Genomic DNA, 12,734 nt, shown 5'->3' on the forward strand with positions numbered 1-12,734 from the left:
CACGTAGGGCAGGCCGTCTAGACTCGGTCAGTCAGTCTAACCACGTAGGGCAGGCCGTCTAGACTCATGGATATCCCTTCAGTCAGTCTAACCACGTAGGGCAGGCCGTCTAGACTCATGGATATCCCTTCAGTCAGTCTAACCACGTAGGGCAGGCCGTCTAGACTCATGGATATCCCTTCAGTCAGTCTAACCACGTAGGGCAGGCCGTCTAGACTCATGGATATCCCTTCAGTCAGTCTAACCACGTAGGGCAGGCCGTCTAGACTCGGTCAGTCAGTCTAACCACGTAGGGCAGGCCGTCTAGACTCGGTCAGTCAGTCTAACCACGTAGGGCAGGCCGTCTAGACTCGCTACAACCGGACCAGAGTTGCACTGTTCTTGGTGCGTTCTTTTTTCAATCCATGGTAGGATAAAGTCTCTTTACCGAAAATAGCAGATCTACAAGCTCGGATCACGTTGTGAGCTTGTACAGTAGATCAGCTATTTTTTGTGAATGTGGGTTAAAAGTAAAAAAGTGAGTCTTAAGTAGACCTCAGGACCCTTGTAGATTTTTTTGAGAGGTACAAGCTCCGATTATGTACAATATGGTGCCAATGAAACTGACTGAATAGTCACACACACACACACACACACACACACACACACGTAAACCTGCATGTGATATGCAGGATATGAGGTTTATAGTGTGTAGAATCTTCAGTGTTCAGCATAGACAGGGGGAGTTGAGTGGTGTTCCAGTCACACAGCCTGAGGGGGAATTACACAGTGGGTGATATACGACACAGAACTCCGCTTCTACACCGCAGTACACCCCACTTTAAAGGCCCCGTGGTCCCATATGGTGGTTCATAACATCCTTCTCCAACTTTTTTGCGTTTTCTTTCCCGTAACTTAACGTCCCCTATACTTGATCATACCACAGCGTCACACCAAAACATCAAAAGTAGCAGATCTGCAAAGTGGAAACGTGGCACGAAGCGGTTTCAAGCTTGTAGATCTGCTGCTTTTGCTGAGATTGAATGTGGATCCTGAAAAGTAACACGTTTTGGACGTACGAGGTTCCCCATGCACGCAGCAGATAGGCCTAACCCATTTAGGCCTGACGTAAAAAAATGAGCTTGTAGATCTGTTATTTTTAGCTAAAGCATTACATAATGCTTTAAACACCAAAAGGGGTTCCCGCCCAAAATGGGCTAATGCAAAAGTGTCACGTCCGGCTGACATTGAACGGCAGACGGCGTGAACTAAGTAACATGTGGACGCAATTGTTACGCTAACGAGTCCATGCATTACCATGTCAAAAGTATGTCAAACATTGGCAAAATTGTTCTAAGGAGGCAAAACTGTCTAGACTGCCCAGTGGAAACACACACACACACCTTTCAACTGCACAACGATAAAGCTCCACCAGCAGTAAACAGCTTGGTGGAGAATGGAGGCGGAGAGGGTTTGCCGCGGTTACTCACAACAGACCCCATGTTTCGAAAAGCCAAGTTGCCAGGGAAACGCTGCACACCCCCCCCCCCTCCCTCCCCTTCCCCCCTCGAATCCAGTCGTCTTTCTCAGACCTGTGGTGCCGACAGATAGATACCAGTGACACGCACCTATAGTCTGAAACACTGTCCGAGTTACGCCAGGGACACATTGTGTGACACACACGTAAATCCCATGAATGTTTGTATATTGTTGTTGTCGGGCAGACACCTCTTATCTCCACATTGACTTTCCGTGACTTTTAGTAAATTAACGCCCTGCTTAAGCTCTCGTGCTTGCTGCTAATTTTGAATTTGAATCCTGAAAAGCAACAGTTTTGGACATACATTTGTTTCGACCCGAACCGACACGATATATAGATGATCAATTTACAGTTTAGCTACAAGTAGTGATGCAGCATGTTGTCAGCTTTTAGATCGGCTTTCTGGAAAATGTTGACATGTCTGCATACTGTATGTGCACGCAGGCACACACACACACACACACACACACACACACGGGACAATGCTATAGGTTATTGCATGTATATTTGCACATGCGGCACAAATGCACACACTGTACCCTCTCTATATTACACACACATACAAGGACGTGCACAGACACACACACACACACACACACACACACACACACCCCTATTCCATCTGCAGATCCAATCTCACAGCAGGCTCATAAAAAACACAGGGTCATTTTGTTGGGAGGCAGTAAAAAAAAAGGGGGCTCTATTTCTACGTTTGCCATAAAAAACACATGCAATGTAATTGTTCTCTGTGGACAGACAGGAGTCCTAGGACCACACCCACTTGTAAAAGAAAGGATCAATAAATGCTATCGGCTTCAACAGAGCACCCCCCCCCCCTCTCTTTAAAACTCTAGCCTTTTCAAGGTTTCAAGCTTGAAACCTTGAAATGCCTTTTCAAGGCATTTCAATTCCTTTCAAGGTTGGAAAGGAATTCCAACCTTCCTTTCAAGGTTGAATTGCCTTTCAATTCCTTTCAAGGTTGAAAGGAATTTCAACCTTGCTGAAATTCTGACGGAATTTCAGCAAGGTTTCAGTCCGACAGCAAGGACTGAAACCTTGCTGTCGGACTGAAACCTTGACCGGAAATGTCAAGGTTTCAGTCCTTGCTGTCGGACTGAAACCTTGCATTTCCAAAACCATTATCTTTTTATTCTAATGTAATGCTTCAAACTTCAACATTTACGTCAAAAATACGAGAATAAAAATACGAGAAGGTGCCCTCCATTGGGAATGGTAAAATCTTTATAAGAAAAAAAAACATGAAACAGCGCAATAGTTATACCTTTAGGTAGGTTGATCAAGATGAAATAAAATAAAATTTTAATATGCAGATGAGGTTTCTACCTACCCAGAGAGCAATGAATTACAGAGACACTCAGATATGTAGAGATGACCTTCCACCAGTGTAACGGTATACTCAAGTACCATTGTGAGGTACTTGTGCTTTACTTGAATGGTTCATGTGTTTGTATACTTTATACTTCTATTCCACTACGTCTCAGAGGACAATATTGGACTTTTTACGTAGGCTACTCCACTACAGTTATTTGATATCTTCAGTTATTGTTACTTTGTAGATTTAGATTATTTCAAAGCATACATTAACCTATTTTGGGACGGGAACCCATTTTGGTGTTTTAAGCATTATGCTACACTTTTGCTATAAAAAAATAGCAGATCTACAAGCTCATAGCGCTATGAACTTGAATCTTTGAATATAATTCTTTCAGAGCGTTTTTAACTCAAATCTTTGCTTCTGAGGTGTCCCTGGAAGAACATATTTTCAGATGGGGGTCGGCGGCCTATTACATATCATTTTTGGGGTCCTTGACATGAAATATTGAGCGCCACTGATATATAAACATGAGGTTTTTCAGAAAAAAATATTTTTTTTAAATATCGACGTCAGGCCTAAATGGGTTAAACAGTTATTAAGTACTTTCACTTACTTACTGTACGATACGTTGATGCCATACTTTTACGCAAGTGACATGTTGAATACAGGACATCTGTTTATATTTATTTTTACATTGCGGTCTTGATACATTTACTAAGTATACTTTCTTCAACCACTGACCTCTTCCATTAAAGGAGTTGTAAATTCAAATGAATGCCGCAGCGTAAAAGAAAAAGCCACACAATAGGAAATGCAATGAACCGTGTGGTGTCGTGGCTTTATTGAGCCTATAAATCCCTATTGGAGCAGAGAGAAGTTCATATGCGGCTAAAAGCCATGAGGAGGGGTTTCCCAATCCCTGGGACAGGGACCAAGAGTGGCTCACAAAAGGAAATGTGAAAAAAAAGATTGTGGGTATTCTTTTAAAAATAAAAATAAAAATATTAAAATATATATATATATTTATTACAAAGTAACTTGGAACTTATTCTGGCCCTGTGAAAAAAATATTTTTCTTTTTTTTTTAGCCTCCATCACTAAACCAGGGTGAAATTCACCCGGGCCACCCAGATTACACTCTAGGAAAGTGCTTCTCAAAGTATCCAGAGTATTCAGAGTGCCCCCAGCAACAAGTGTTAAAAGACAACTCCAGACTAAACTAGAAAAAGTGCCCTTCTGGGCACAGGTCTCCACCAGGTTATCCACAGATCCGTGCAGTTAGAGGTAAAAACACTTTTGGGCCAGTTATAGCACCACCTTGAGGCTGAGTTGAAATTGTTCATGTGGCATTTTGTCCTCGGCCTAGTGGGAATGTGCGTGCACAATGTCACGGAAATCACGCGATGTGTTCATGATTTGCAGCATTTTGTTTGAAACTGAGCACTCCTGTGAACTTTGGAAGCCAATCTTAACCAATCAGGATGGAGTCTGAGAAATCTGAAAGACCCGTTTCGTTGAATGGCTCTAGAGAGACTGTGTACTAATTTGCGTGATGTTTGGACAAAATCTGTAGGTGTACTGTGAAAAAACTTGTTTTGCACAAAGCGGCCTCCTGGTGGCGCTATAACAGGCCGTTCTGGAAAGTTTGGGGCAGAGGTTCATGGTTGGCATCCAGGGAGTGTGTGTGCAAAATTTGGCATCGACCGGGTTAACGGTGGCTGAGATTAGCTGGTCACGGACGGACGGACGGACACACGGACACACGGACGGACGGACGGAGTGCAAAACATACTCTCTCCCCATGCCTTCGGCCTGGTGGAGACAATAACATAATAGGTTCAATTTAGCAGAACTGCCAATGTGTCGGCTCTGCTACATAAAACAAACGTTCTTTTATTCAAATTGATTATTTCTTACAATCAGTTGAAATCAATACATTTAATTAAGTGCCCAGCTCACTCCAATGACTCCGTGCTGGCCAATAAAAAGCCCATTCCAATTAAAAGAGCCGGCCAATCATCCTCCATCGCCGGGCAGTTTAAGTGCACTCAGTGGTTATGAGTGGAGGCCGGATGGGGGGGAAGGCAGCCGTCCACATGTAATCACGTTTAGATGAAAGGGGGAGAACATATGGTCTGCATGCATTTAGAGCACTGATGTCTCAACCTCTCTCTCATTTCAAGACCCTTCACCTCATGTGCCTGCTGCTTGAATGCTACGTGTACGCTTATACTGTACAGCAGTGGTTCCCAAAGTGGGGTCCGGGGACCCTAACGGGTCCAATTGGTTCCACTGGTACATAGAAATGCCATTAAATGGGGGTCCGTAGACTAATTAATGTCAAACTGGGGGCCATTGAAATTAAATGGTTTGAGAATCACTTCTAGAGCCTCTTATATGGCATATTTTATCAAGTGGGGGTCCGCGGTGCTCCACTAAACTCTGAGTCCCCCCCCCCCTCAACAGCTAATGGTGGCAGCAAATGAGTTCGTTCAGCAGGATACAAGTATGTATTCATGGTGATACGATCAAATTCAATGATTTACTTAGTATTGATACAATTGATTATTTGCATTGCAAAGAAAATTGATACAGACTATTTGCATTGCAAACGTTATGATACAAACGGTACGATATGCTCTTGTGAGCTTGTAGATCGGCTATTTTCACAGATCTACAAGCTCATCGGCTATTTGCACAGATCTACAAGCTCTTGTGAGCTTGTAGATCGGCTATTTTCACTTCATTTCTTTGAATTTGCTTTTATTTCATCATTTTAATCACTGCAAAAATAATCATTGAATTTGTTTTTAATTCAATTCAATTCAATTAAAACCAAAATAGGGGGAAATAAAATAAAATAAAGGGAACCATTAAAAATGTGTGCGTGACCCACAAACGTGTCCCGGCCCCAGCGCTTGGGAACCCGTTGGTTTAGATGAAGTGTGTGTGTGCCAGTGAGAACATATGGCCTGCATGTACTTAGGCAGCCCAGCTAGATGAATGGCCTTAATAAGTGGAGGAGACTTGGAAAGGCCCTTTCATAATTACCACTCGCTCACCTCTGCTAGATTAAAGAGGTGGGCTATGTACCTGGCACACTGCATGGCTATAGATTAAAGAGGTGGGCTATGTACCTGGCACACTGCATGGCTATAGATTAAAGAGGTGGGCTATGTACCTGGCACGCTGCATGGATTAAAGAGGTGGGCTATGTACCTGGCACACTGCATGGCTATAGATTAAAGAGGTGGGCTATGTACCTGGCACACTGCATGGCTATAGATTAAAGAGGTGGGCTATGTACCTGGCACACTGCATGGCTAGATTAAAGAGGTGGGCTATGTACCTGGCACACTGCATGGCTATAGATTAAAGAGGTGGGCTATGTACCTGGCACACTGCATGATAGATTAAAGAGGTGGGCTATGTACCTGGCACACTGCATGGCTACAAGCGCTTGTGGAAAATGGATGGTATAGCGTACAGCGTTGCACATTGAAATACTGGCAGCACGCACACACACACCCCCCACTGTCGGACAGATACCTTGTATCTACATCAAAGGGTCATCACCATGCCAGCTTGTGATGGCCATTTTCATCTCAATTGTATTTGGCCTGCACGGACATACGGAATGAGCAGTCAACTAGAAGAAGTGCCCCTCGGGGCACAGGGCTCCACCAGGATAATAGCGTTTGTGATGTTTGGACAAAATATGTAGGAGTAATATGAACATGTTTTTTTGTTTGTTGTGCAATATTCTGTCGTCTGGTGGTTACGAGGGCAATTAAATCAAATATTAAATATATTAAATATAACACGTAACAGTTTATTCATAATGTGTAGTAGTGCACATACAAAGTTGTAAAACCGATCGGTGCAGATATAGGTGTAAACATATACGTTGCATTTCGTCCTCTGCCTGGTGGGAATGGAGGGGTGTGCGTCATTTCACGGAAATCACACGCTGTGTAAATGAGGCCTTTTGTTCAAAATGGACCAATCCTGCAGTTGGCCAAGTTTGGAAGGCAATCTTAGCCAATCGGGATGGAATATGGGAAAGTGGACAGAAGCGTGTTGATCTCATTACTATGGAGATAGTGTATACCAATTTGCATGATGTATGGATGAAATATGTACGAGTAATGTACAGAAATGTGTTTTACCAAAATTGTAAACGGATCGGTGCAGTTCGTAAACATTTAAGTTGCATTTCTTCCTCTGCCTCGTGGGCATGTGTGTGCATAATGTCACGGAAATCGTGCGCTGTGTTAATGATTTGAGGATTTTGTTGGAAATGGAAAAATCCTGCAAACTTTGGAAGGCAATCGTAGCGATTGGGGATGGAATATGGGGAAGCGGACAGGTCCGCGTTGATCACATGACTGTAGAGATACTGTATAGCAATTTGCGTGATGTATGGATAAAATGAGTATGAATAATATAAAGAAATGTGTTTTGCAAGAAATCCGCCTCATGGTGGCGCTATAACAGGCCATTGTGGAAATTTTGGGGCAGAGGTTTGTCGTTGGCATCCAGGGAGTGTGTGTGCACAGTTTGGCATCGACCGGGCCAACAGGAGACAATAATAGCAGAAACACTTAGGTCTATTTAGCTCTAAATGTATAGGTTATAGTATTTGACTAATGTGTCATTATTATTTTTTCCAAAAACCAAAAAGTTGCCACAGACATGGACAAGTCATTCAACTTTCTTTGTCTGGGCAGACACACTGATGACCCTTGATCTCCAATAAGTCATATTTGTGTTAAGTCATGAGGCAAGAAATTGGGAGTGGGAGCTTGGCTTATTTTCCCCCCAAATTTGAGAAACTTTCCCAACATACCGGACGTCACATTCAAATTGGTCATGTGTGTCTGTGGGTTATATAAATAGAAACAAAAGCTAGTGACTAAACTACATTGGATCCAGCATGTCCTGAAAAGTGACAATTTTGGACATGTAAGGTCTCCATAATTCAACTTTTTATGTTTTTACATACATTAACACAGGCCTACCTTTTTATGTTTTTACATAAATTAATGCCCTTCTTCATTATACAAGTGTGGCGCACAAAAGTAGCGAAAATATCGGCTAGGCGTTGTGAGCTTGGCCATTTCCGCAGTTTACTGTACTTAAAAAAAAACAGCAACAAAGGAAGGGTTTTGGACATGCGAGGTTTCCATGTGACAGTGATCATCTATACATGTATAAGCAGATGTCTGGGGCAGACTGGCAGTGATCAATCAAGTCAAATCGCCACAACATGGTGACTCTCAACTTAAATCAACAACGACATGCCGGATGCACCCAACGACACAAGAAGAGGAAAGGAGGGACTGGGAGGGAGGGAGGGTGTGTGTGTGTGTGTACTGTACACTTGTATTGCTATATATCATAGTCTAAAACTATGATGAAAAATGTTCGTCAACTACCTTCTTTCACTGACAATAACTGAACCAGTAAGACGAGAAGTGGCGAGGTCGCATGCACACATCCGCCTCGTTGACGGCAGACTGCTGCGGAGTGCTGGCGCTTTGGCATGGGGGTCAGAACAGGTTCTGACATATATCCATATATGGAGATCTAAGGGTTTGAGGTTAGAGGTCAGCTGTAGTGTGGCTGGCCAATATGGATGACATCAGGGATCTATATGGAACTGGGCCATATATGGTGCCCGACCAACACACCTACTGACGGGAAATGCACAATTCCATAGTTAACTGCGACCTTCAGTCGCAATAAAAACTAAGCTACTGTATGATGACTGAAACAAATATATTGACAATTTTGTCAACAAATACAAAAACAAATGAAACCATTTGAACACTCTCAGAGTTAAGGGGGTCCTGGTTGGTACCAGTGGACACCCAATATACCACAGTGTCGTAGTAAATGAGTGTCACACACTATCTACAAGCTCACAAAGCATCACTTCCGCGACACTTTGAGCTGGTGGAACACACACACACACACACACACACACACAGGGATACTGGTTACTGTACTGCAGTGCACTCTAGCTCTCTGCACCTCAGCTAATATAATGGCATGGAGCCGTGTGCAACTGTGCGTGTGTGCCAGGGGAGATGTTAGACACTGGGGGAGAGCCAGAGAGCTGGATGGAGAGAGGAGAGGAGAGGAGAGGAGAGGAGAGGAGAGGAGAGGAGAGGAGAGGAGAGGAGAGGAGAGGAGAGGAGAGGAGAGGAGAGGAGAGGAGAGGAGAGGAGAGGAGAGGAGAGGAGAGGAGAGGAGAGGAGAGGAGAGGAGAGGAGAGGAGAGGAGAGGAGAGGAGAGGGATACAGTGTTGACTTGTTTTTTTTTTTTTGTAGTTTTGGTCATAGTCTTTTGAATACAATTCTAACGTACGTATAAATATGTAAATATTTCCCCCTGAGCTACAGTATTTGTCATGAGGAGAACCTTGAGAAAATATCCGTTGCCATTTGACAGATTGAAAATAACTTTATACTTGACATGGAACCACTTGAACCCCAGCCTCCATATTCTGGGGGGGAGGGGGAACTTTCACCAAAAATAGCAGATCTACAAGCAAACAACGTGTCACAACGCATCACTGCGTGGCACGTTGTGAGCTTGTAGATTAACGTGTACCCTGTACATCACTTTGGTCAGCTTTGTTGCTGTAAACGTGCTACACTGTATATGTATATATACTATACTACATATATACTGGTTCCTGCACTATACGTTTGATTTGATTTGACTAAAACTATGACAATCTTTTTTCGTTGAAGATCTTTTTTCAGACGAAACTAAATGAAAACAAAGCTATACGATATATTCTCTCTCACTCTCTCTCTCTCTCTCTCCCCAAGTTGCGTATGTTTTCTCATGTCAATAAAGCCCTTCTGAATTGAGTTTGATTGAATTGAGAAATTGAGACGGAGAGAGAGAGAGAGAGAGAGAGAGAGAGAGAGAGAGAGAGAGAGAGAGAGAGAGAGAGAGAGAGAGAGAAGCAGGAAGTGTGGGGGGGTGGGCTGCGGGGGGGTTTTATCCAGATTAAAGAACGGAGGCAGGCCTCTTAAGACCATCCGCCTAATGAAATATGTCAAGGCTCATAAAGAACCACTGAAGCCATTTAGAGAGAGAGAGAGAGAGAGAGAGAGAGAGAGAGAGAGAGAGATGAGCTATGTGTACTGTACACTGCAGTGCTGCGTGTAGACCACCATTGGTTCCCAAAACGTGGGTCGGGACCCATTTGTGGGTCACGGACCAATTTTTATGGGTCACGACTCGAGTAAAAATCTACCATTTATCTACATTTATCTACAAGCTTGCAACGCGGAGTGGCGCATTGTGCTCATTGTTTGAGTCCCGTAACGTAATCTCTCTTTTGGGACTCGACCTGAAAAGATAATAGTATACAGTAGTAGAAAGAAAAATGGCTGTTTGTTTACATCTGTGGGTTAGTAATGGAGTTAAGCCTGATGTACACTTAAATGTGTGCCGTTGTCGGACACTGAACATGGATAAATATTCTACAGCTACAACCGCAGGGAAAAAGCGACCGGGAGGTTTAAGAGCAGCTATTTTGCGTGTTATAAACGACAAAACGTTTTGAAAAACGCAATGTGTATAATAATAAGAATAAAGGTGTGTGTGCCCGCATCCATGCATACAGTATGTGTGTGTGTGTATGGTGTGGTGTGTGTGTGGTGTGTGTGTGTGTGTGTGTGTGTGTGTGTGTGTGTGTGTGTGTGTGTGTGTGTGCGTGCGTGAGTGCATGCGCAAGTTTGTGTGCGTGAGAGTGACGTAGAGGGAAGCCGGCGTGCAGAATATTGCCTCGTAAGCTAAAAAGAAGAAAAGAAAAAAAAAAAGAAAAGAGAAATGGACACAGAAAGCCCCGTCAATACGCATTAGGCGGAGGGACGGAGCGCGTTATATATCAGGGTCCATAAGGGTTATGAGTGCTGATCAGAAATGGGAGAAAGATTGCGGTGGGGCAGGGGGGGGGGCTGGCCCACTTGTGGGAATGCTGAGTGTGATGTTTTGAGGTCGGCGATAGCACTCAGGGAAATTTGTATTGCTGCTGGGCTGGCAACAGGTTCCGCTTCTGCTGTCGTGGTTGGATTTAAGAACCGTGCGTGCGTGTTTGTGTGTGTATGTGTGTGTGTGTGTGTGTGTGTGTGTGTGTGTGTGTGTGTGTGTGTGTGTGTGTGCGCATGCGTGTGTGTGTGTGTGTGGAAAAAACCATAGCGAAAGCAAGGCAGAAAGCATAATATCGTCTGCCGGCTGGAAAACGTATATGTCCCAAAAGAAAACCTGTTACTTTTCAGGATTCAAGTTCGAAAACAATCTACAAGCTGGAAACACGCTGGTGGATCTGCTATACTGTTGATGCTTTCGGACGCTGTACTGTGTACGGATGTAGATTTACGGAAAAAAATGGAAATTCAAGGTTTCTGCCCGACAGCCAGTGTGCACATCGGGGAGTGTGTAAGTGTCTTAGTAAGTGTGTTTAACCGTACATGTGGGCAAGCCTGCGTTACTGTGCGATTCGTCAGTGGTTGAAAAATGTACTGACATATTATATTTTTTTACTTTAACTTGTGTATTTGCATTGCAGTATTGATACTATTTCTAAAGACTGGAATTCAAAATTAGTAGAAGTACAACAAGAGTATCAAAATATACTTAATAAAGTACCAAAAGCATTGTGCAGAAGTTCAAAATGTATAAACAATCTCTTGAAAATAGCCAATCTACAGAGGGATAGATAGATGTGAGACAGACAGACAGACAGACAGACAGACAGACAGACAGACAGACAACTCCATGGTGTAATGTAATGAAGCTGCTGCCTGTCAGACAGGGTGAGGATTGAGCACGCATGGCCCTGCCGACTCCTAGAGCCATAAAACATGAAGCCCTGGACACACACACACACACACACACACACACACACACACACAGCGAGGAGAGTTAACCCTATAGCAGGGCCCTATTCTGGAAGTGTAGTGATCATGGGCGTAGTTTGAACTTGGAGGGCCAAAACTAACACCTAAAAATGAGTTATTTAGACACACACGCACACACGCACACGCACACACACACACACACACACACACACACACACACACACACACACACACACACACACACACACACACAAACTTCCAGCACTAAGGGGGTTTCATGTTTTCTTTTTAACTGACTCATTCTGGAAGTGTCGGCACGCAAAACAAAAGACTGCATCCTTTCAAACTGAATATTCCATCCATGCATGCTTCTTGTATAAAAGGTGGAAAACGAACGTTTGTCTTTTCCAAATGACTTTGTGGGGAATTCCGAGTTACGTGCATTACAACTGTACACACACGCACACAGTTGGAGATGTGATATCGTGTGTGTGTGTGTGTGTGTGTGTGTGTGTGCGTGCGTGCGTGTATGCGACATGCGTGCGTGCGTGCGTGCGTGCGTGCGTGCGTGCGTGCAACACTCACCTGCCCCATGTCCTGCTAGCGATCGCATGTTGCTCTCATCAGCCACTAGAAGGACACAAGCAAAGCAAAACAAAACATGAATAACATAGCAGAGCGGTAAGGAAAAATAGCAGATCTACAAGCTCATACGAGCTTGCAGGTCTGCTATTTTTTTTAAATCGTTAAAATGTGCCTCAAATCTTTCCGAAATTTTTCAGGATTTAGAAGATTTTATTTATTTATTTCGATGTCAGGCCTAAATGGGTATTAGAGGGACTCAGAATGACAGATACAGAGCACTCCACTATATGGGCATGAAAAGGGACAGATGCAGAGATTTGACATACTGTGGGCACAAAAGGAATGCAGACACACACAGGTACAACCGAGAGAGGGAGAGGGAGAGAGGAATAAAGTGCACACAGGTTTG

The 12,734-nt window shown here is 43.7% G+C and overlaps 1 protein-coding gene across 1 annotated transcript in view; it reads right to left on the reverse strand.

Moving 5' to 3' along the window:
* The window catches only part of LOC310853930 (partitioning defective 3 homolog B-like), a gene marked incomplete at both ends in the record, with an annotated part of 195,089 nt that overhangs the window by 102,682 nt on the left and 79,673 nt on the right, over positions 1-12,734 (reverse strand). Inside the window, one exon of the mRNA XM_083758404.1 lies at positions 12,326-12,370. Coding sequence (XP_083614530.1) covers positions 12,326-12,370 — 45 coding nt within the window. The remainder of the gene's footprint in view (positions 1-12,325; positions 12,371-12,734) is intronic.

This window comes from Protomyctophum parallelum (genome assembly GCF_964188405.1).
Source record: "Protomyctophum parallelum genome assembly, chromosome: 23".
Classification (NCBI taxonomy): domain Eukaryota; kingdom Metazoa; phylum Chordata; class Actinopteri; order Myctophiformes; family Myctophidae; genus Protomyctophum; species Protomyctophum parallelum.